Source organism: Pelobates fuscus, chromosome 3, assembly GCF_036172605.1.
Source record: "Pelobates fuscus isolate aPelFus1 chromosome 3, aPelFus1.pri, whole genome shotgun sequence".
NCBI classification, from domain to species: Eukaryota; Metazoa; Chordata; class Amphibia; order Anura; family Pelobatidae; genus Pelobates; species Pelobates fuscus.
In genome coordinates this window covers 363,423,086-363,449,764 of record NC_086319.1, presented here as the reverse complement: position 1 = coordinate 363,449,764, position 26,679 = coordinate 363,423,086, and the positions used below count along the sequence as shown (strand labels likewise).

The 26,679-nt window shown below is 40.2% G+C and overlaps 1 protein-coding gene across 3 annotated transcripts in view; it reads right to left on the bottom strand.

Annotated features, from left to right (window-relative positions):
* The window catches only part of ARID3B (AT-rich interaction domain 3B), a 67,604-nt gene extending 42,923 nt beyond the window's left edge, over positions 1-24,681 (bottom strand). For all 3 annotated transcript variants that reach the window (XM_063449298.1, XM_063449300.1, XM_063449299.1), the window contains exons 1-2: positions 24,518-24,681; positions 18,762-19,316 (exon numbers count right to left, since the gene is read on the bottom strand). In XM_063449298.1, the coding sequence (XP_063305368.1) occupies positions 18,762-19,316; positions 24,518-24,553 (591 nt within the window). In that variant the 5' untranslated portion in view covers positions 24,554-24,681. The remainder of the gene's footprint in view (positions 1-18,761; positions 19,317-24,517) is intronic.
* Between the last annotated feature and the right edge of the window lie 1,998 nt (positions 24,682-26,679).

The window sequence follows — 26,679 nt, the reverse complement described above, 5'->3', positions numbered from 1 at the left end:
CATTATTTGCTTCACTCCCCAAAGACACAGCATTTTGTCTAGTATTTCACATATAATGAGCACTTGAATACCAGTTACTTCTGCATAACCAGGTCTGATGACTGGTTCATTCACTGAACTCTGGTCAGAGGAAATGTGTGCACAAACACATGCCTTGACAGCATATATGAACAGGCCCCACAGAAATCCTTTAGGCAGTTGAATTCAGGATTGAATTCCCAATATTGTGAAAATGTCACATAGCATGTAAGCCTGATGGGCTAGGACTACACTAGAATGTGTCACAGAGACTATACCAGGACTATTATAAAAGCCATGAACTGCAATTCAAATCATGGTTCAAATTATGCTTTTCGTGCATTGAAATAATAAAAATGTCATTAATATTCCTTTCAGAAGCAACCTAACATCACTGCTGCGAGATCCCACTCAAGCATCAGCTCGCTATCACTAACCATGCAAATGAGGGAACAATTTACCTTTCAGGGATTCATTAAAAAGAGACGGAATACACTTTACTGGGGAACACTATATTAGTGTGAAGGACAGGTTATTCCTTGAAGGAATATTCGAGGTACGAACATATCTGAAAGGAACACTATGTTAGGAAGAGAAATATGTATTCCTGACACTATAGTGTCCTTCTGACGCCACTTCCGCTGACAAATAACGGATATGTATATTTGCTCGCACTTACTTGATTCCAGTGTCAAGATCCCTCTGTGCTGATTCGCTCTCCGCCTCCTCTGATGCCACGGCTGTGGGGGTACAGCATGTGCGGCAAGTGCCACAGGCGCATTAGTCCTTCCACATAGGAAAGGCAAGGAAATGCCTCTGGTGGCTTTCTGGGAGACAGCCACTAAAACAGTCTTAACCCGGCAACGTAAACATTTCTCTGAAACTGCAGAGTCTTACATTGCAGGGACACTGCACTCAGACCACTTCAATGAGATAAAGTGGTCTGAATTTCTATAGTGTTCCTTTTAGGCGCATTTGACCGGTTTTGGACTGTACATGCTGTATTTTCTCCACATTCAACTGGACTTTGCACTTATTATTATTATTATTGCAATACTGTAAAGATTCCGTAGCGCTTTACAATATTGTTAGAGGAGGGATTTGACTATAAATAGGACAATTACAATTACAAGAAAACTTAAGGAAAAAGGAAGGGTTGAAGACGAGCTTACAGTCTATAGGAGGTGGGGTATAAAACACATTAGGACAGGGACATAAGACAAAGTATTCCCTATTTTGTTTACTAAGAAAAAATTCCAATGCAGTCAGTCACATGAGTATTCCATAAAAATGCTGTCTTTATAAATTACCGAAATATACCACGTGAGAGAGCGACTTTAAAAAAAAACGACTTTGAAACGCTGCACATTCGTAGATTAACTACTTGGCTACTGCAGCATGATTAGCCAGCCCAGAACCAACCTACTGGAACAGTACTGATCTTAAGTTGTACTGGTGTTCAGAATGTCACTTTAAAATTTGGTTGTTAACACAACATTCTATAGAAGAAGAAAAAAAATAACTGATTGGCATAGTATCCTGGGTGGTGTTAAGGTATGTAATTCACAGGAGTTATTGCTGATTCCCTAGAATGTTATATCTGGAAGTTGTTTATTAAGTGCTTAACCGTAACGTATTACACCTATAACTAATAGAGCTATTACAACACTTGTGTAGACAACACCATTTAAACATTCATTTGTACACTAAAGAGGTTGCGTCTTTTCAACTGACAATAATTTCAACTTAAACAAAGTTCTTAAAATCAATTGTAAATACAATCCATCCGTGGTATTACAGAATTTATAAATGTGATAAAAGTAGGAAGAGGAGAACATTAGATTTATAGGATACTTATGTCCTTCAAATGGGACAGTCTTGAGGCAGCTGAAGACATATTCTTACGTATAGTAGTTTATAGAGAGGAAGGAGGGAGTGTTAGACGTTCATCGCAATTAGAAGGCGAATACACAGCTGGGATTACCACCAAACCACCTGGTCTATCTGCTTAAAAAGGATCTCAGATGTCTGATGATCTCCCATCCCCCAATCTTTACAGAACCATTTTGTCATTAAGTGGCAAAGTTACGGTAGCACAAAAGGTAAGATGAGCACAGGATTTCAAGCAGATCCATCACCTGAAACACGATGTTACTTTACACAAGGAGGCCTGCAAAATCAGTCTACATGGCACCAACACACAAAACAAAAAATTGCAGTCTACAAGTATTAAAAAAAAAAAAAAAACTACCAACAAGTAACAATTTCAGTTTCTCTCTAAAAAATAAACTGCTTGATATGTGCCCTAAAGTCTCCTGGTAAAGACTTTCATAATAGGTAAACTAAACACTGTAATTTATTTAATATACTTGTTAAAGATATGAATGCTGGCAGAAATGTCATTGCTATAAAAATGTTATCAAAATGTAAAAAAAATAAAAGCCAAAGATGACACTGCTGTGTCTCAGGTGTGAATCGAAACAGGGAAGTATAGTTTTATACTGCTCTTTGACACATTACTCTTGATTTCTATAGCAAAGTATCTGCAAGAGAGCCAAATTAATAGCCAAATACACCTTACACAACTTTTATTTGATACTGACCCTCATGAGATAGAGGACTCAATCACGACCTGTAACTTCTATACATTCCATTGTTGTTACAGTGTGGAAAGAATCCATGACATGCATCTTACAAACTAAAATGTTACCAACATGACCGTTGCCCTTTAATTTGGAAAATCTCTGTAAGTAGTCAATATATAATTTATTAAAGGAATAAAGGGAACAGGTAATTGCTTAAGGTGATATTCATCCAACACTTTCTTCCTATTCAATGCCTCTGTCACCAGGTTGGTGGGTGCTACAATAACCTAGCATCCCCTTGTACTCGATTGGCCCTGCCGGGAACACTCATCTGCCCCATAAAGCAGACACACTGGCTGCACTTTCAGCACATTCAATATATGAACGTAGTGACGATCATTCCTTTATTCCTCTAGCACTACTGTATATTTAGTTATGATGGACAGCGCTCCGGTCACTAAATGAACTCCTTGCTTGAATTACTAAAACTCTGCTCACCAGTATTACATACAATACTGATGAGCAGAGTTATAGTAATTCAATTATATATAATACTGATGTGCAGAGTTTTAGTAATTCAAGCAGGGAGTTCATTGAGTGACAGGAGCGAGCAGGAGAACCTTAGCAGTGGTCTTCATGCTTTCCATCATAACTAAATATACGGTAGTGCTAGAGGAATGAACATTACTACGTTCATATATTGAACGTGCTGAAAGTGTGTGCGCACACACAAATCCAAAACTATTCAGCTCCTCTGCACAGTGCTTTTAGAATTGATAAACCTCTGCAATACAGGCATACAAATCCCACAATCTCCTGCAGATCATCAGACCTGCCAAATGCATTTACTATAACAGACTGCATATGTCTTCAAATATTTAAATGGGTAATTCTGCATGCGCGGACACACACAATAGCTTTCATGCATCGAGCCACCCTTTGTTAAATGTCTTGAAGTACCCCTATGTCAGCCCTACCTACACAATAACTGTAGCTAATCAGTCTTTTCACAAGCTAGGTTCATTCCTGACTGGGGTCAGAGGTTAGGTGAACCCTTTTGTTTCCTTGCATTTCCTACAAATGTTTCCCCTTTACACAAAGACAAAACACAATTCAAATATAAACTCCTGTGATATCTTCATATCTCTACATGGACCCAGAAAGTCTCGGGTTAGAACAGACCTCTTAAAAAGGATTGTGCATTTGTTATAGACACAAAAGGCTTAGCTTTGGTTTACACAGACCATCAATCATCACTGAAGACAAGCCGAAATTGGTATTACAAATTAAAGGGTGTCCCGATAAAAAAATAAAGAAAAAAAAGAAAAAGATAATTTAAAAGTTACTGAACTCCGTAAGAGGAAAATGCCACAGCCTTCTGACGTTGTTAGATATTCTCAGAACAGAGGTGAGTTCAGACTATTTAAACATTAAAAACCATACTAAACACTGGGATGTGTGTATTTGCTGTATTGTTTTTAAATCTTCTGAAGTCATATAGACAATGATGATGTGCTTACATTTCTATGGGAGCATATCTCATACACCTGGTAAGGCTTGATGGGAACTGCAATGGTTTCTGGGAATTTTGGTTTAGCTGAAGATGACAGCTGAATGTACAAGTCACATTAAACCCTACTGTTCAGACTTTCATAAAAACACAGCTATGTGTACACATACTAAGTGTCCCTATTTTGAGTCCAAACCTTTTTTCTATCCGAATGTCTCTTTTCTAGGAGCTTCATATTGTTGTGTGACTTTAACAGAGCTCCACAGCAATAATACTCACAGTAATGTGTCTTAACTACAGTAAATGTGTTTAGAAATCAGCCTGTGTAAATAAGATACATTGGTCTTGTTATAAATTACATTTTAGTTGCATAGTTTTAGGTTAGTTAACCAAATGTTCCAGAATTGCTCTACCCTGGGTCACACCCCCACCCGTAAAATTAAAGTGCCCCACTTCATTGTTCATTTGAAGTGTTGGATGGTATGCTAATTGTGATGATCAAAGGCGTGTGTTTTAAAATTTTAAATCCAGACGTATATGGAGATCCACATTAAAAAAAATTAAAAAAATAAAAATTACTGGTATATGTTTCTGAGAACATACATTGTAATAATTGAAGTGAATTAAAAAATGACTAGGTCAAAATAACACTGTGCTAAATTGGAGATTTTTCCCAAACTACAAGTGTTTTGGCTTAAATCGTGTAATTCACTGTTTAGAGAGTAAACCCCAATGGGTAAAGAACACAAACTAAAATTTTAGGATGGTTTCTGGTTATTCCACATTATGCTAGCTCTATTAAAAAGATAAAAACCAAAGGGAAAAAAAGTTACCTGTGCTCTCTCCCAAATCCCTATGTATATTTAAACAAATAGGGGTTATTTCATTATTTCAATGGCCATTGGAGGGAATGCCCTCGGGGAGTTTGAGCACAGGACATATTTTTTTTGTATTTGGATTCTATTAAAAATATACTTTAATAGACTCCCATCTTACAGATGCCTGTAAATAGCTATCAAGCACCTGCAAAACCATCATGGGTGCAATAACAAAAAACAAACAAAATAAGATTTTGTGGGTTATTTAGCATAACTAGAACCTTAAAAGTAGTCAACAATACAGAATGGTGACACATCAACTACAGCAAATTAAATCAGTATAGTTTCATAAAGCAGGAGTAATTGGTGAACACTAGCGATACATTGCATCACAAGGGCCCAAAAGGTAGATCACCAAATGAACTACAACTCCCATGATGCTGTGCATGCCTTTATAATGGCAAAGCATCATTTAAACTGTAGTTTTAAAACACATGGGATTCTACATTTTGGACACTCCTGCATTACATGAAATACACAGAGAGCAAGTCAGCCCCTGAGCTCGGCATGCATTTCATTAGCTCAGCAACAGAAAGACAACACAGAAAGCAAATAAGCCACTATCCTATCTTTGGGACAGACCTCTAGACTGGAACTTTCTATAAGCGAGGCAAATAAAGTGCGAAAAAAGGTTTAAATCGAGCTCTACAAATGCTTGTAGCCATTAATATAGAAAAGTACTTTAAAAAAACGTAAACAAAGGATTCAAACTTAGACATTGAGAAAACACCCCTACAAAATGAAAAAGGAATTCCACTGAGATTAAGAGGAGGTATTTAATTACTTGGACCAAGTGGGGAAATCTATGTATCAATGCTTTAGTAAGCCTTCGTCTACTGAAAGAGAGACATTCTCAGATATTGTGACTGGGCAGAGAGAGGGTCACGTTTGCCAAGACAGTCTGAGTGGAATGCAGTATCTCTAGTGGTAGATAAACACCATTAGAAAATAAACAGCATTACCTTTGCATGGCACACTTCTTTCTAAGTAAAATGTTTTTACTTGACCTGTTTGAATATTATAACACTGGCATATGGGGGCTGAATGTTAGCTGTGCTATGGGGGCTGAATGTTAGCTGTGTATTAGCATTATAAGCCTTGGAAAAGCATTTCACATCAACCTGCAACCAGTTGACCAAGAACAGACACTAGGCTCCTATTAGAACTCCCTGCACTAAAAACGCAAGAGATTTGTGCCATTCTTCAACAGTTTTCTTTTTTCAATTGATCCCAAGAGCACATAGTTACATTCTTCAATTTAAAGTGATTTACATGAGAAGTGAGAGAAAAATAAAATAGAAATAACCAATTTTATTTAACGAAAGGATTTACCTGTGGGACACGTCTTATGATGTCAAGCTCTTTGTTAATATGTTGTCCCCTTTTATGCACAGCAGAATGCTGCAATCTACCAAATATCACACTTTCCAGACATCAGGTTATAGACCCTAAGGTAGAGGTGACCAAAAGGTAGATCACCAGATTTTTTAGAACTACAACTCCCATGATACTTTGCATGCCTTTAAAATGACATCCTAATGGAATCTGTAGTTTTAAAACATCTGGGTATCTACCGTTGGGTCATCCCTGCCCTAAAGAATGTATGCCAACATGGAAAGCCATGTTTGTTTGTTTTTTTGGCAGCTATATAAAAGGTGTGTATTTGTTAAATGACTAGGTCAATCCAATTCAGAAGAAGATTTTTAAACAACATAGATAATCCTTAAAGGGACACTCCCCAAAACAACTTTAATGCATTTGATAGATTTTGGCCTCATTAATAAGCAATATGTTTTGCATGTTTTTCTGGAGTCATTGGAGGCAGGGTTAGAAGTGCTGATGGACGCAGCATACCAGTGAAATAGTAAGATGACAGTTTTGCAAGGATGGAAATGATGGTGTCCACAGACTCCAGGCAGCTTTACCCTGTCAATGAATCTACAGCGTCCCTTTAAATTCTGAGGATGCCATTTTCATTTATTAAGGGTGGTGTTCTTTACATTTAAATCTAGTGTTTTTTAGCCTGAAAGTGTAGGCCAGGTATAAATGGCATATATAAATTTGATAATAAAATCCTGAATCTATAATCACCCTACCACGGCCGCCATTATTGATTTATCAACTCAGAATGAATGGAACAGAAATTCTGCAAATAGTCACAGAGCTGGAAATCCATTTTAATAGGAACATGTCTTAAAGAGTATACAGAATTATGCCGGCACAATGAATCTGCACAGTATAAGCATGGATGTTCATGAACACAATTATGGCATCACAAGAGATAGTCTGGCATATTTCAACCCTCTTATACGCCACAAAAAGGGACGGAATGGGAAGATGATGCCTCAACAAGTGAAATGAGAGGCTCCTAATTTGTGGAGCCTGAGTGGGACTCCGCTGCTTTCCCGGTGATTAGCAGCAGGAACGTTTATAGTGTTTTATTGCAGTGGTTATGGTGATATGAATCTATGGACTGGATTGGTTTGTACAGATAATGTGGAATTGTAATTTCTGCCAATATGGTCTGATACTTTCCCGTGAATACACCAGAGGCAGAGGTTTGTGGGATATCTAGCTCACCCAACAGCCACAACTCTAGATCTGGTGAGAAGATTTGCTGATTAAGGTGAAAACATTCACACTATACACAGCATTCTATTAAACTGGTGGTCACTCATCAGCACAGCTGTGGCTGGATGGGGGGGTGGGGCTTCACAGGCACGCACTTACGCACTTCTGAATGGATTCTGGGCCACAAATGAGGAAGTGAAAGACTGAAAGCAGTAGTTTTATAGCATTAGTGACTTTTGAAAACCACTGCAATTAAAGGGCACAGGGGACACGATATCTTGTACAAAAAGCATTGTTTGACATAGTGTTAAGATTGTGTTGTCCATTGATATAGTGTTATTAGACAGGCTACTAAACCCAAGCTAACTAGCCATACAAGAATACTGCCCTAAAATCCACTTGATGTCTTCCCCACTGCCTTCTGTGGTTTGTAGTTTATTGTTTTAATTAAACTTTTAAAAATCAGCAGGGTCATGTTTTATTCTTTTCTTTATCATCAATATACTAGAGGCATAAGGAAGTGAAAACACTATTCCCCATGCACTCCAGACCACTACAGCACTTTAACTTGCTGATTTATGTGTAAAGAGTGTGTAATTTTATTTCATTTTACAAAAAGTGTAGATTTCAATAGAAATTGGCAGTTTTATAAATGAACCTGGATACCCCATTTAGCTTGCAAGCAGACAATCGGTCCTGTGACTTCTTGGTTTGGTTAGCACAGTGGCGCTAAACGCAAGAGAGACAATTGCCCAGACCGCCTACCTTGCAAAGAAGTCTCATTAAGCTGCATTTGGGATGTCTGTGATTGGATAAGCACAGAAAGTCTGGGCGTGGTTAGAAGGGGAGGGCTTGCAAAGGTAGCAGGCAAGAGAACTGCAGCTTTTGCAATCTGTTTTTTCTAGTCATTAAAAGGGTGACAAATTGCATAATTAAATACATCCATGAAGCAGTGATTTTTATTCATTTTAATATTTAATTTATATTAATAATTTTGTATTTTGCAACTGGAGTGTGTCGCTTTAAGCTTTGCCTATTTCCAAATGTTGTCAAAATATCATCAGTCCCTACTTTCTTATGTAGAATGAAAAAGAAAATGATATATAAAAAAAAGTCAGTGCACTGACTGACAAACTATCAATGTTTTCCTATAGAAAGTTTGAATGCGTGTGCAGAATTCGCTGCACATGTACATTTGGTCCCAATTGCTTCTCTATGAGAGGAATTAGTTTGGAGAACGCTGAATGAGGTGATGGCGCTTGGGAAGGACCGGTAAATAGTGCCAAGAGAGGCTTGGCCCTGGAACAATGTGAGTAAATCTTTATTCAAAGATTGTTACCTGAAAAATGAGCTACATTTAACATATCTTTGGAATATTCTTAAAGGATTACTCAAAGCCACATGACTACTTCAGTGATGTTCTGCCCTGACTAATGTCAATTCTGTGAGTTGGACACCGGCACTCATACCGTCCTGGCGTCATGCCCCATGTTGCCGAGTTTCTCCCCTCAGTCGGTCCTCCTTCACAATCAAATAAGGGGAATGACGTGAGGCAAGGTGGTTCGGGCTGTTGTCTCAACTAGGAAAAGAATTAAGCACTTTTTTTGGCGTGGAGGGGAAAAGGGATTACTACACCAAAAAACAGTGTTTTATGAACTGGTGATATATGCAAACCTAATGGAGTTTTTCAACAATAAATAATAATAAAACCGCTACAAACATTAAATGAACACACTGGGCACCATACTAACTCTTGATTGAAATTAAATTGTTGTAATGCCAAGAGGCCCCTGGTGCTTGCGAATCTTAAGGAGTTTAGCCGTCCTAAAACTGTTTAATCCCACAGTGTGTTCCACCACCGAACCTCCCTGCCCTTCCATTTTTCTCAAAATCTGGAAGCTGTAACGCTTCTGTAGAATCGGGCAGCGGAGCCGCTGATTGGCTTAGAGCGGTTAGCTGACACTCATTTAATCTGCGACGCCAAATTCATAAAACTGGCTTGAAGAGAAACATTTTTTCAAGCCAGTTTTATGAATGGGGAATAACTGACTGGATGAGAGCATCAGCTAACTACTCTGAGCCAATCAGCAGCGCCACTGCCCAATTCTTCAAGAGCATTCCAGTTTACTGACTTTTAGATAAAAGGACAGAGGCAAAGAGATTCGGTCCTGGAACACAGTGTTTAACCCCTTAAGGCGAATCACTGCTAGAGACCTCCTGGAACCATAACAATTAAGTTATTATGGTGCTTAAACTGATCCTTTAATAAACAAGTTAATACTTAAAGGTAACACATCTAACATGCATATGCTGTCATATTTTCCAATGGAAGAGCCGGCCATTTTCCATTAACTCCTTTACTTTTACTGGCAGAGGCTATAGGGGTTGGAGTTAAATAGGTGGCTTTCAAATTAACTCAGATTTACAGTAACGCTGTGCAGCTTCCGTCTAATTTGTTTTGAAAACCAAGCATTAAATAAATGAGGTCCACCCTATAGAAAACCTACCAAGCATAGGTAGCTGTAACCAAGTCTACACATTGCACTCAACAGGTGTGGGTGCCCAGGGCATCTCTTTAAAAAACAAAAAAAAAAAAAACACTGATAACCGCAAAACAACAACATGTGTAAGATATAAAAGACACAGCTTATTAGATTTCCCTACGGCAGTGATGATTTGCCTATGGCACTACAGCTGTTGTGGAATTACCGGTAATTTTCAATGATTCAAAGTGAGAACACAGCAGCATTTTACTGTTTACATATTGAACAAGAATTGTAATAGTCAATTGTAAAAATAAAATGACAAATAAAAAAAAAATTAAATGGCCATTAGTATTTTCCAACTCATTACACATTTTCAACCAGACAGTTGGAAAGATTTATAACAAGGGTTAGGCAAGGTGAATTGTATCTTGGCAGTTTTGTAGAGCCATCTTTAACAAATTGGTTAAATAACAATGATGGGTCAGTCCAGAAAGAGAGGGGGGGGAAAAAAAAAAAAGAAAGAAAAAAAAAAAAAGAAACGAACGGCTGTGGTCAGGGTTAATTTACGATTTGTTTGCAGGCTCCAAGAGAAGCGGAAGCGAGCACCATTAGCAAAAAAAAAACCTGATTATAGAAGGAATGCCATACAGTGACCAGTTGGTCAGGCTAAACTGGTCTTTCAATTGTTTTAATGAGGGGGGGGGGGGTGCATAGCCAACATGTGGCAGCCTGTGTCGGAGGAGGAGTTAGGACAGTTGGCAGTCAGTATTAACCGTATTGAAACCTGAATTAGCCTTGCATAGCAACAGTCTATCCTGACCCCAAGGGAATCATTAATAATGCAATTCAACTAATGGGTGGCAAAAAATAAAAGGGGAAATGCACAAGCATATCTGACAAAAAGAAACAATGAAACCTTATTGGGGGGAGGGGAGACACCTTATGAAGAGAATTTCAATGAGATTACAAACTGACTAACATACACAAAGATCCACATATCAGACTTGTGCACAATGCATTTCAGTTGGTTTGAACAAATTCCTTTTAATCTATGCACGAACAAACCGATCCGCTTGGGTTTTACCCAAGGAGACAGGCAGATTGGTTGATCTGGTGTAGATTGAATGGCATTTTATTAGAATCAGCTGAAACACATTTGTGCACAAGTCTAACATCAATACGATCACCAGAATGATATCCAAAATAGAGTCAAGAGTTTTGGTATAGTTTTAAAGTATCGAACCCAATTAAAAAAATAAATAAAAACTGTACTGATGCCTCAAGTCAGTTACACAAAGATCCTTAACCTTTACTGTTGGCATATGAAAATGTTTATTTCAGAAATAGATCAGTTGATTTATCAGTTACGGACTTAAATTCTACACAGATTTGCCCAGCCCTGTACAATCCCACCACAAACAAATCATTATACAACGAGGAATAATTCTATAAAAATTGTGTATGTTAGCTATCTAGACATAGGCAAAACTGAATTGTTATAAACTGTTTTAGCACCCATCTGGTAGCACACAGTTCACAGCTCCACCTCCAACCAACTGAATACGGAACAAACAAAAGCACTGGGCGTAAGTTGGGGCAAATTTATTATGCTCACCCAGAGCAACGTTTTGGCTCAAAACAATGTTTTTCAAGTCACAAGCTTAACAAATGCTTATTTGAGACAAAAATGTTACCTGGGTGGGGAATAACTCCCTTGGAGCAATATATATGTGTAAAAAAACAGATAAAATTAGTATCTTGTAATACCTTTTTGAGTGGACTAACAGAATTTTTCAATGACAAGCTTTCGGGAGAACCTCCCTTTCTCAAGTCTGAAGCATTTCTGAGCAAGACGACACGTAGAAAAAGCAAATCTACAAGATGACCACAAAAGAAGTGAAATTTACACAAAAGTGCACATTTGTATAGAATTATACATTTACAAAATGACCCATCAGAAAGATAGGGGTTTGCTGTTGTGCATGCTAAGATATCATTTAGCAATCAGGAAGCTTTACGTTAATTTAAAGAAATACCCAGCATTAAAAATAACCTTTCATTTCTAACAGTAGAGTCGTTAAAACACATAGATTATCGGCCTTCACAGTGCCCCCTAGCACTACTCCAGAGGGTCCGTTGCTGCAGCTATACTCCACAGCAGCCGGCCTTCATTTTATTTTCTCCCAATCAATTCAATATTCATCATCAAAAAACAATGTGAGGCAGTGCATCAATCTGCATGCTAAACTTACAATGTATCTCATAGAAAAGTACTAAAACCAACCAAGCATGGCATCTACATTTAGCTACAGCAAAAATTATAAAGGAAAAGCAGCATTATAAATATTTTTTTTAATAATGTTAGTAAAAGTCAACAAATAAAGCACTTCAGCTCCAAGGGTTTGGAGTTACTTCAATAATGTGACTGAATACAGATCCATACTGGCATTCTGTGCCTAAATAAATGCCTAAAATATAATTTACTTAAAATGCTCACAATTTCCCCACTATATCCACCCACAGATACGGATTGTGACATTTATGTGTAGTGTAAAATTAGGCAAACCAATAGTTCCGTACAATGATCACTGTAAAAAGAGGCAGAGAACACTGTCAAAGCCAGTTGCTGAAAACACTGGTTGGACATTGATCAGTGCAACCGGTTCTCACAGCAATCCCACGTGTGAAAAATGTAGCCAGATAAACTGGTGCTGTCCTACGACAATGTGAAAGGTAACCAGTAAATAATAATAATAATAAATAATAAAGTATTTAACCGTTCCTGGATGACGAGCAAAGTAAAATAAAACCAAAACATAAGAGATGATAACACTAAACACATCTTACATTTTAAATAGCTTTGTAGCATGTGTTCTCTTTTTAAATAAATGTTTGCGTGTTGAAAGACAGTGGCACACAATCCATAATATACTAACGCTATATTACTACTATATAGTACATGATATAGTATAAAAGGCCTTTTGCACTATGTTTGCAGAAATCTATTAGCCAGATGCCTCCACAGGGAATCTCACCACAAACGGCTGTCTGGAGTGTTACAACTAAGGTGACAGGTCATTTCCTGTACTGACAAAGGAGCTACATCCATATAACGATGGCCTTTTTATTTGTGGTTGACTAGAAGGGGCACACTAGTTTGCACAGGGGATATGTACACTATCTACTGGGTCACTTTCTAAATGAACAGACCTCTCATTCTACAAAACGTGAGGAAAGCAAATGTTACGAATAATGGTGTGCGTGCATGCTTGTATAACAAATTGGTTACTTTAACTGACATGGAAACCGTTATAAAGGCAGATATTCTTAGAATTTGAGGCAAATATGTTTACGTAACATATTGCACAACAGAAAAGAAAAAGTGAAATATTTAAAAGATAATAAGCAACACAAAGTTGTGCATGGCAGCAAACTAGCAGATCATAAAGACAAACATTTAGGGACTTTGTAAGGCAGGAGAATTAAAGTAACTGATAATTCTAGTTCAAAACACTAGAGTTTGAAAATGAGCTGAGAAACTTTTAAAATTTACCAATTTTGCCATAAAATTTCCAAACATTCTCAAGAACTTTCAGTCTAGAATATATCCTGGAGTGTACGGGAAATTGTACGCAACAGTACACATACAATGAGAGATGTAAATCATCTTGCCCCCACCATTTACCATTCAGACTATCACAAGTATACAAAAGAAGAACAAATATGAAACTTGTGAATTTCAGGCTTATTTTTTTATTAAAAAATTTAGACATTTCTGGAAATGTATTACAAGCACAAGAAAGGGCAACTTCCAACCTAACTGAAAAATATTCTCCTCCATCACATATTAACATGGATTGACACAGACCTGAATTTGAAATCTGTATTTTACACATGCACACACACTCACACAATACACAGATATACATTTACTGCTGTGCGTGTCCTGCTTTCCCCCCAGAGACATATGCAGTAATAACAAGGACCATTTAAACAAATTCACACTGAAGAATGGGTCTACTGTCATGGCCTCAATTCAAAATGTTGCATCATGTCTGACCCCCAACTGCTTTAACAGGAGACTAGGAACTGCCTTGAAATATCATGTTCACTTCCTGGTCATGTCAGCATGTCACTGTAAACCAGAGATTCTGCAGCATAAGACTTGTACGGTGTCCATTCTATTTAAAATAAAGTTATTATTTTGCACTCGTTTTCAATAAATTACTTTTATCATGAATTAAAAATGTTGTGCCACAATCTGCCATGGACTGTTCCTGAAAGGATCAAACAGAAGGATAGAAATGTATCTGACTGCTGCATCAGATGAACCAAGTAGCTCTTAGAAGAGTTTAATTTAAATGTGAACAGTCCTGGATTCATGCCATGTAGGGGGCTATTATTGACTCACACTTTCAGTATGGTGCAACACAAGTTATATGAAGAACACTGCACAACCAGCATGACATGTTTGGTCCACAAGTAAAACAGCTGCCTATGTTGGCTTGAGGTAGTATAACAAGCACAGAGCTATAAAACACATGTGCAGGTCTTTTTCATCATGTGGGAAGTAAACATCTTTAGATGTTGCAGCTCATACCCCCCTAACCATTATATCAAAGGGTAAACATTTTTGCACGTGACCATTTCAAGGAAACATGGTATTCATGTCTGGGAATGTATTCTCAAATTGACAAATTTAACACAGAATGAACTACACATTTATATGCAATAATACACATGAAGAGTGACTTAAAAGACATTCCGGGATAAACAGGACTCTTTTAAAGCATATTTTATAAACACAACAAAACTCAATGGGTAAATCACACTATACCGGTTTCCCCTTATCCTGAAGAGTTGAACCTGATCCCCCTTTTCTGAAGATACATATATTGCCGCTATATAAGGCAAATATCAAAAAGAGTAAGTCAGGTATTAAAAAACAATTGTCCATGTAGGTGCTTAGAGCAGATCCGTTGGCCTGGGTATAACCCACCTTTTTAAAAACCAGCCAGTCAGTCTATTTATGTAAACCGTTAAAATTGTCAGTGGTAGTACATGGAAGGGTTTGCCCAGAATAGTGTTGCATTTAAAGCTCTCTTGTGCCTGAAACTTGCAATGCTGCATTTAGAATACTCACAGTGGGCACGCTTTGTTGTAGTTTTAGTCATATGAGGTCGCTTGTCTTCTATGCCCACTTAGAGTGTTCTAAACTTAGTATGGCAAGTGTGGAATAGGTAATTTACCCTACATAAAAACCTTTCAGGTAAAGCGCTACCACTGAGATGTTTAACAAAAGTTTACACCGAAAACTGGACTGGCTGGTAAATAGAAAGCCAATAGACCCAACAAGGACACTTTTTTCCCCCCTTTACCGTGTCTTTTGTGTTTAATACATGCTTGACTCTTTACTATTTCCCTTATGCCAATTCAATATATTTCTCTGTCTGATGCCTCTATGTGTTAGAATCACTGAACGGTTTTAATATAGTGCTTCACCCTTCAGAATAGGCCGAAAAGATATTGTCTTTTGCAGGGGCAGGCAACCTTCAGCCGACCAGATATCTTGAACTACATCTCACAGAATGCTGTTACAGCCATGATGCTGGCAAAGTACAGTGGTACTTCGGTTTACAAATTGAATGCGTTCCCCGGGACGTTTTGTATTGCGAAAAATTTGTAAACCAAAACGTGGTTTCCCATAGAAATGCATTGAAAACCAATTAATCGGTTCCCGGAGGTCAGAAGAAAGTCAAATTGAGCTAGCATGGAAACCAACCCACAATGCATAACGCACAGTAAAAAGCATGCAAATGATGAAGCTCAGCTCCCTACCTTTCCACCGCTTGAGAAATGCACCACAAAAGTTCCTAAAAGTCCCAAAACTGCTGCAAAAGACTTCCTGAATGGCTCCAAAACACCATGCAAAAATCGCTCCAACAGCTCCACACTAGACGCCCTGTGCTACCCACAGACTCCAGCATGCACGGGGGCGGCGCTACAAACCTCCCAAGCAGAATGCATCCTGGGAAAACTTGCTTTGTATTGCGAAAAAAAAATCGTAAACGAAAGCATTATTTTTTTATAGATTTTCATTTGTAAACCGAGGTACCACTGAACCAGGGGAGAGGTAGTCTACGGCATCTGGACTGCCTACCAGTAACCTATAGTGTTTTATGTGTTTGGCATTTGCAGTGCCAGCTTACTGTGTGGTGGGCATCCTATAAGGTAAACAGCAACTAGTTAATACTTTTTTTCTGTGAGCACTATAAGACCTAATTTTACTTTGTATTTTATAAATATCACTAGAAAAAAACATGCAAGATTTATATAAAAAAAAAAAAATGAAAAATCAATAATGCAGCTACTCTTACTCCACAGGCAAGAAGTAGCAAGCATTTTATCAGCTATGAAGTTTCTCATTCTTGTCTATGATCTTATTCCATAAATGTCTGGCTATCAGGAAGGTATGTGTTGTGCAGATCAGCCCCCAGCAGCAGCTCCATTTATCAAGCCTGATCAATGGAACAGCTAAATAACTTGAAAGCAGACACTGCAATCAGTTTATTGACAGCCACATTCCAATTTGGTGAATGGGATTGTGCATAGCACTGGTCATGCTACAGCATAAAGCTTTTTCTGTAGAAACGGTGTAGAAACAGAAAAACCTATGCATATTACCTACAGGATGTAAGAAAAAAAAATGAATTAAATATTTTGAGATATATATATATATATATATATATATATATATATATATATATTTATTTTAAAGCTTGCAGATGCTTAAACCCAGTCCCAACAAATTTCTTCAGGAAGGCCGTTGCTGGATCTAACAACAGTTGCTGGATCTAACAAAAGTAACGTCAAAGAGCCGGACACACACACACACTACTATATGGACCGACTGCATTTTATTGATGCAGTGTCTATTCAGTAAACAATGAATTGTAGTGAATTGAAACTAGCAGAATTGGGAAATCTGGCACTATTTGTGAAATTTCAATCCACTGTTTAGCAAACAGATACCTGGATGAATATATAGCAATGATAGATTATTTTTATAGTGAGGTTAATGAATTTATGGGGTTTCATGCCCTTTGTCCCAAATTCAGAAAAAAAAAATATTTTTATTATTGTGTTCATGATCTACAAATATTTCTCTACACAAAAACTCACATGTGGAAACATATCATGTATATTGCTCTAGGAATGTATATCCCAGAATGCACCCCACCTTTTTTTCCCCCAAGTATATTTACATTTTTCTGGCAATAGTTTGATAACTGATAAAAAATAAATGTAAAAGATTGTTTTGTATCTGTTTTTGTAATTGTTTCCAGGGCAATTACAACTCATAAAAGATTACTAATTAAGTATTCCAATACAACCTTTTAGTCGACAAGTAAACCTAGTATCAAGAGAGCCCTACCAAATAAAACAGTAACATCTCAGATAGAGACACTCAGTTTTCTTAATGAATGGTAAAAACACCGATTTTATTTGACTACACAGAAAGTTTGTATCAGCGCTGTTAAAATATATTTTTTCCAATGCAGTTGTGCATTGAATTGGGGCTTATACTGTATAAGTTGTCTTGTGAAACTTCATAAAATTTGAGCAAAAATAAAAAAAATTTAGGATGATAGGAAGGGTCGTGTGGGGGGGAGGGGGGGGAGTAAAAATGATAACTAAAAAAAATATTCAAAGAGCTTGATTTAACAGTGTGCAGTGACAGGTCTTCCCCTCGAAATATGTTTAAAGCGTACACTTGCAAACAGTCAAAGAGCAAACTGAAACTTGGATCTTATCTGTAGCCAAAAGGTGACAGAGAAAGTGGGAAAGAAATTATTGTCTTTTAATTTTTAAGCAATACAGAACAAGATACTCCACCAGGGAAGAATACTCTGTCAATATGCCACTTCAGCGCCTCACATGTCCAGTATGGCCATAAGCTATGATTCTGGGCAGCACTGAACAAAGGTGACGCAAAGGTGTCACACAGGACCATAAACTGTGCTCTCCAAGGTCAGCTCAAGTTTTTTGGACCACCCAAGGTAAGGGCCATGGGGTGTTTTGGCTGCACTTTTTTTTAGTGGTATTTGAAGTAGAAGAACAAATTCAGGACAGGAAATGGAATATGTAGACTGCAGGTGAATCTAACTACCGTATACCAGCAATATGAACCTGATCAACCAAACAACCTCATCATTCAGGTTTGCTGTAAATATGTTGTATGTGGAAAAGGCCCATGGTTGGTATAGCTGCGTGCAAGAAGATCATTATAGATGCTTACTACGTGCGTTATAGAGACTTGGTTTCTGGTGCTGCAAAAGTTGTATGGGAAGAGTTATGGTTATAAAACACCTAATGGCACATAATTATACATTACACCAACAAAATGTCTACCTCTTTCCAAATTTACCTACAGCAAGTAATGGCAAAACCTGATGCTAACATGCATACCTGCATCCTGCAAGCTCATATCCACTAAAGACCCTATGGCCAATACAACAGTAATTGGCAATCATGATATAACCGTCTTCTTCTAACCCAATCCTGCCACAAATAGAACAAATTCTGCGTTAGAATACCAGATATGAACTCTCATCCTACATCACAATAAACGTCATATTGCAGCAATTGATTTAAGACTGATCTCAGATTTAAAATGGTCAGGACACTTTAGAGCTAGAAAATGTCGGCTTACCTGTTTAATGTGTTCTTCCACATTCTGCTGCTTGAGGTGTTTAGATGGAGAAGGGTTGGAGTCTTCTTCAAGAGGTTCCTCCTTCACAGTTCTAGGTGGCTGACTAGGGGTCCCCTGTGGATTAGAGATGCCAATTCTCTGTTGCTCTCTCTGAGCCTGTAGATACTTCTGTGCCAGACTAGAACTCTGAGCCATTCTTCCTTCCTCCTCCTCCTCATCAAAAGATTCCCCCATGTCACTCTCATCCTCTTCCATTTCTTCTTCTTCATCTGGGTCACTGGTACTTGGAGCAAGGCCTGCAGGAAGGCGGATTCTATTAGATGAGACTGTTGCAGGACCTGGCAAGGATTTCATGGCATGTTGGGCTGCCAGTTGTTGTGTATAGAGGCGATGAGTTTCTCTGATTTGCCTCTCACGCTCCTGCATGCTCCGGGCAGCTTGCTGTTGCTGCTTTTGGAGTTGCTCCATGACAGCCTCCAGTTTCATGCCCTGTTTGGGGAGCATTTGAGAACTACCAGAGAGTGCCGGATTTAATCCACCAGGGATTAGTGAGGGCTGAAAGAAAAAAAAAAAATCATAAAAAGGTAAAACCATTTAAGCATGATAGAGTATCTAAATGTTGCCGGTAGCAAATCATTCCATCAACCTTAAAATAAAAATGCCTAAAATAGGATGCACACTCAGTAGGCTCACTCGGTATCATATTTATCTATACATCTATTTACAGACATATTTCTTCATTTCAGACTCTTGTAAATAAATGATATACAAGAGAGATGTATGCATGATAGATATACACATTATCCATATAGAAGCTATGGATATTATTCTGCTCAAAGTAGATCTATATTACAGAAAAATTAATTTTAAATATAATTACCCTTGCAATGCAAAGAATGTTCGTTAATTTGTCAAACCCTAAAAGAAAGGGTATAACTGGATATCCTGGATGTCCACCAAGATAAAAGACAAATAAACTAGACTTATACAATTAGCATAAACAGAATTCTCTTTAATCATGTAAATGCCAGAAGGCAAAAACGGCCATTACAAAGCAATAAAGTACAGTCAGACCTAAAATGGTAACTAAAACAATTGGGATGGGGTTAAAAATTACCATTCTAATTATGCATGTAAAACACACGTCAACATTTGGCTTTTAAATTCTTTCAAAGAAAGTCATATGTGCAAAAGAATACACTGCCATAATACACAAATTTGTAAGCAAATCAAATTAGACAGCCATTCATAATGCAATCAATTATACTTTCATCACACAGTATGTAAAAGGAATTTTGATTGCAAATAAAAAACAGTTTTTGATTGTGTTAAAATATTTTTAACCAGTAGCCTGCTTACCTTACTAGGCAAAAAAAATGACAATGAAAATTAAGCGATTAAAAAAAAAAAAGTGTCACAATATCTCTTTTAAACCTTTTTACACAATCCAAATACACCTTTTATTTACAAAACACTCTTAGATCAAGGGAGGCCCACTCATTTTGTGAAATAAATTAAAAGACCAGTTTGCCATGTCATGAAAGCTAAATCTTTACACCTGTTTGTAGCTAAGGATAGTCAGCTTCATATTATTTATATAGAGCCAACATATTTCACAGAGGGACACACAACACAGGCATTTTTTTTAAATGCGCGGTATGTAAAATGTAATGCATTAAACATTCTATCCCCAGAGTCTATATTTACCAGTTGAAAGCAGTAAAAAAAAAAATATATATATATATATATATATATATATACCAAAGATAAATCAGCACTCCCAGGATTTGTAGAAAAAAAACTTATTCATTCCAATTGTCATTGGAAAAAGTTTTTTTTATATATATATATAATGATCCTGATGAAAGTCATCTATGCAGGACTGAAACGTTGATCGTTTTTATAATATGTTCTAATAAACTTTAGACTTTTAACAAGAGAGTGCTCCTGCCTACTTTGGATGGATGAATTACACTAGCCATGGCATGCTAGCACCCGACTTTTAAGGGATACTTCAAGCGTGAGTGCAGGAATATTTTGAATTTTATATATATATATATATATATATATATATATATATATATATATATATATATATATATATATATATATATATTCACATGAAATAACACTTTACACCAAGCTTTTAAAACCAATTCCAATGTCTTTTTTTCTCTAAAAAAAACCCCAAAAAGAAAGGCACTGTAGTCATTTTGGATATAGCAAGAGCAACACAAATAATGTATGTGAATACATATTTTAGGAGACTAGATAATACACTACTTTGAATAAAGAAAATACACCTTATGGAGTATGAAATACTATTTTTTGCATTACTGAAACATGAATGCTTTTTGCAGAGAGGATTAAATGATGACATTACACAAGATACGTGGAATCTGAAAATTGCATTTACTACTTCATGGTAAAGGTTACATACCATAAACACTCTCTAAGCATATTAGCGTAGTACCATGACTTGTTTACCAATGCACCCCACTAAAAAAAAAAAAGTTCACTCACTAAACTGGGAATTGTGAAGAATTCACGAAAGGATGGCAAATTTTAGGTCAAAAGAGCGGAGTTAAGATTTTTTTCTCCCAAAATTAAAATTACCGGTAAGTGTTTTAGGAATTAACACAAAGCTTTAGAATCCCTTTTGCACAATAACAGAAAGGTTATTTACTAAAGTATTACATGTCAGGAATCAAAGCATATTACATTTATTATGCCAAAACAACCAAACCTGAAAACATAGATGACTTTTCAATATTATTCATTAAAGTGCGCATTGTAATGAATTGAAAGTCAAATTACAAAAGGCTAAAATATGCTGACTTCTGAGAAAAACTAAATAGATACATCTTCAAATCAGCAATAGTTACAGCTCATCTATTTGAATGTAAATGTTGCCATGTGTGCTCAATTCTCTATAAGTCGCAGTTTAGTTCATACAGCGCTTTGGAGAATGTTTCTAGATCGACTACTTTGGCCTCAATGATTGACTTCTACTAGAATTATCGCCAGTTTAGTAAATAACCCTGTGGACGTATAAAACCTGGCAGGTAGATGGTACAATATTTAATATGAGAGGGTGGCTCCCCTTGGAGGGTTAGATCATGACCACATAGGGAATACAATTAATATACAAAGAGCAGGGGATGTGTCAATTCAGGCAGCAATGTACAGGCAGCACTCTATGTAGTAATTAAGCAGGATTAAATGTTGCTGGGAGGGTGCTATAGAGAGAGCAGGGGATGTGTCCATTCAGGCAATGTATCAGCAGCACTCTACATTCAGCAATGTACCAGCACTGTACAGGCAGCACGCTATATAGTAATTAAGCAGGATTAAAGGTTGCTAGGAGGGTGCTATACAGAGAGCAGGGGATGTGTCCATTGTGGCAATGTACCGGCAGCAATGCGCCGGCGCTGTACCGGCAGCAATGCGCCGGCGCTGTACCGGCAGCAATGCGCCGGCGCTGTACCGGCAGCAATGCGCCGGCGCTGTACAGGCAGCAATGTGCCGGCACTGTGCAGGCAGCAATGTGCCGGCACTGTGCAGGCAGCAATGTGCCGGCACTGTGCAGGCAGCAATGTGCCGGCACTGTGCAGGCAGCAATGTGCCGGCACTGTGCAGGCAGCAATGTGCCGGCACTGTGCAGGCAGCAATGTGCCGGCACTGTGGAGGCAGCAATGTGCCGGCACTGTGCAGGCAGCAATGTGCCGGCACTGTGCAGGCAGCAATGTGCCGGCACTGTGCAGGCAGCAATGTGCCGGCACTGTGCAGGCAGCAATGTGCCGGCACTGTGCAGGCAGCAATGTGCCGGCACTGTGCAGGCAGCAATGTGCCGGCACTGTGCAGGCAGCAATGTGCCGGCACTGTGCAGGCAGCAATGTGCCGGCACTGTGCAGGCAGCAATGTGCCGGCACTGTGCAGGCAGCAATGTGCCGGCACTGTGCAGGCAGCAATGTGCCGGCACTGTGCAGGCAGCAATGTGCCGGCACTGTGCAGGCAGCAATGTGCCGGCACTGTGCAGGCAGCAATGTGCCGGCACTGTGCAGGCAGCAATGTGCCGGCACTGTGCAGGCAGCAAAGTGCCGGCACTGTGCAGGCAGCAAAGTGCCGGCACTGTGCAGGCAGCAAAGTGCCGGCACTGTGCAGGCAGCAATGTGCCGGCACTGTGCAGGCAGCAATGTGCCGGCACTGTGCAGGCAGCAATGTGCCGGCACTGTGCAGGCAGCAATGTGCCGGCACTGTGCAGGCAGCAATGTGCCGGCACTGTGCAGGCAGCAATGTGCCGGCACTGTGCAGGCAGCAATGTGCCGGCACTGTGCAGGCAGCAATGTGCCGGCACTGTGCAGGCAGCAATGTGCCGGCACTGTGCAGGCAGCAATGTGCCGGCACTGTGCAGGCAGCAATGTGCCGGCACTGTGCAGGCAGCAATGTGCCGGCACTGTGCAGGCAGCAATGTGCCGGCACTGTGCAGGCAGCAATGTGCCGGCACTGTGCAGGCAGCAATGTGCCGGCACTGTGCAGGCAGCAATGTGCCGGCACTGTGCAGGCAGCAATGTGCCGGCACTGTGCAGGCAGCAATGTGCCGGCACTGTGCAGGCAGCAATGTGCCGGCACTGTGCAGGCAGCAATGTGCCGGCACTGTGCAGGCAGCAATGTGCCGGCACTGTACAGGCAGCAATGTGCCGGCACTGTACAGGCAGCAATGTGCCGGCACTGTACAGGCAGCAATGTGCCGGCACTGTACAGGCAGCAATGTGCCGGCACTGTACAGGCAGCAATGTGCCGGCACTGTACAGGCAGCAATGTGCCGGCACTGTACAGGCAGCAATGTGCCGGCACTGTACAGGCAGCAATGTGCCGGCACTGTACAGGCAGCAATGTGCCGGCACTGTACAGGCAGCAATGTGCCGGCACTGTACAGGCAGCAATGTGCCGGCACTGTACAGGCAGCAATGTGCCGGCACTGTACAGGCAGCAATGTGCCGGCACTGTACAGGCAGCAATGTGCCGGCACTGTACAGGCAGCAATGTGCCGGCACTGTACAGGCAGCAATGTGCCGGCACTGTACAGGCAGCAATGTGCCGGCACTGTACAGGCAGCAATGTGCCGGCACTGTACAGGCAGCAATGTGCCAGCACTGTCCAGGCAGCAATGTGCCGGCACTGTCCAGGCAGCAATGTGCCGGCACTGTCCAGGCAGCAATGTGCCGGCACTGTCCAGGCAGCAATGTGCCGGCACTGTCCAGGCAGCAATGTGCCGGCACTGTCCAGGCAGCAATGTGCCGGCACTGTACAGGCAGCAATGTGCCGGCACTGTCCAGGCAGCAATGTGCCGGCACTGTCCAGGCAGCAATGTCCGGCACTGTACAGGCAGCAATGTACCGGCACTGTACAGGCAGCAATGTACCGGCACTGTACAGGCAGCAATGTGCCGGCACTGTACAGGCAGCAATGTACCGGCACTGTCCAGGCAGCAATGTACCGGCACTGTCCAGGCAGCACTCTATGCAGTAATTGTTGAGGATTAAAGGTTGCTGGGAGGGTGCTATAGAGAGGATGCAGTTTCTGTGCGGGTTATGGAGTGGGGGTGTCCAGGTCCGGCCCCCCATGCAGTGAGTGTGTCCGGGGGGCTGTGAGGGAGTATTCACTCAGTAACCCCCCGGCTCTCAGTGAGCCCCCCCTCCATTCCCCCCCAACTCCCTCCGCGGGGCCCCCCTCCTCACCATGGAGTCTCTCACCATGGAGTCTCTCCCGCAGCCGGCCTTCTCCACCATTCCGTCGGGTAGCAGGCCTCTCGGCACCGCGCTCTCCTGTCAGCCCTCCGCCGCTGGCCGCGGCCTTCCCCTCCGTTTCCGTCTCAGCACAGCCTGCAGGCTCCCCTAGGCCCCGCCCGAATGCTCGAGCGCCGGCGCGGTGACGTCATGGCGCACGCCCAACCTAACGGCAGCACGTCCACCCACAGCAAGCGAGAGGGGGCGGGGCGTGCGCTGTGTGTCCGCCATCTTTGCCCTCCCCGTCCTTCTCGTTGGATGACGCGGGGTGGAGCTGAGTCTCGCGTGGAGTCGGACGCTGACTACGCAGGCCACGCTATTCACGAAACAGGTCGTACGACATTTCCTCCACGTAAGCAATGATTCGCGATGGTTCATCAGACAGGCTTCGAGCGCAGAGCCGCGGGTATCAGATTAAGGCTGGCAAAGCATCACGGGAGTTGTAGTTTTACAAACACATGTCTTAAAGGGACACGCCTAGCAGCTGTGGTTATGGTGCTGAGAGGCAGCTCCTGGCTGACCCAAGATAAGAAATCAAACATTAGCAAATTACTTGATACAATAGGGGAGGGGGTTCACCTAGGCACCATAACCACTGCAGCATGTTCAGCCAGGGATATTCGCTATAGTGTGAATTATTGAACATTGACGGCTGGTTACCAAAATCACACCGAGAGAAGCAGCGTGTTTACATTAACTGTCTGTGTTAACGCGCAGCAATCGCCTCTCTGGAATTTACGATATCGAATACAAGTTTTAAAAAAGTGACAGTTCCCCTTTAAAACTCATTTCGCAGAGCTCCCTACAATGCAATTCACAGAAATGGGATGTGTGTTTGAGGTTTCGGTTTGTTTGTTGTTTTTTTGTTTTTCTATCTGTAAAACAAGTTAAAGAGGAGGCAAGCACCAGGTGTTCCCAACCCCCTCAGCATCTGTCTTATCATCCCCCTCTCCTCATTATCCTATCAGCAATTATTATAATTAATATTTTAAACAACATGCCCCCTTCTGCTTGCCTCTAGTAGTGGAGAAAGGCTTAACTCTTGCCACTTTAGTGTTTTGGCTACCTGGCAGATGAACAGTGTGTGGAGTATAGATAGATTTTATGCAATGTTTGCATTTTACACTGTTGCTGTGCTGTTGCCAAGAAGATATCGGTGAAGAGGTTTGTATATGTTGTATTCTGTAAAACTCTTGCTTCATCAAATCTCCTGATGCCCACTGAAGTTTTTTAGCGCTATTTTATTTATTTATTTTTAATACGCAGGGACACCTATCATTCTCAGCCTCGCAGTGTCCTGCACGTAATCCATTGCTGGGTGGGCTTACTTGCAGAAGATACTAATATTCCAAATTCATATTCATATGTATCTATGGTAGCTCAAAGACACATTCTGGCCATCATGACAACTTCATTGCAATTAAGTTGTTATGGTGTGCAGAGGTTCTGGGCGACCTCCTACCTTATTGGGTTAAGCCTTCAATGGGAACCCCAAAACTGTGGCAGCCAATGTTTAATCACTGTACTCCTCCACTTCCTTTGAAGATCCGAGGTTTCACTGGGTGCCGTTGATTGACTGAGAGTAGCTCTCCATTCAGAAAAATGAGTAAAAAAAAAAAAAGGTAAACCATATTTCACTCACTTTCCTGAATGGGGAACTAGTGACAGGCTGATAGCATTAGCAGACGCACTCAGCCTATCAGCAGTGCCCAGTTGATTGAAGCCTAGGACTCTCAGATGAAGTGTAGTGGCAGAGAAATTAGGCACTGCTTCTGACTTTGAGGTTAAACTGTTCGCACATGGTAAGACGTGAAGTTGTTATGGTGCCTGGAGTGGTCATCATATTCAAGAAGAAAAAAAATTACTAGTTAAGTTTTAGAATACCAGCATATTTAAAATGCTGTAAGTCAAGGCTCAAAATGTAGGCCTGGTGAGTTGAAATTTACTCCTTTTAAGTATTCCATGGCCCCTCCATGCTTGCCGTGGTGAGTAACTTTGGCTAGTAGCGTAGGACTTGAAATTTCAAGACCTGCTGTAAGAGCAGGTCAATATTAGTGTAAACGAACATTATCAATCAACTTTGAACAGCATAAAAGCAAGATATGTACCATTTTTTTTATCTGTGATAA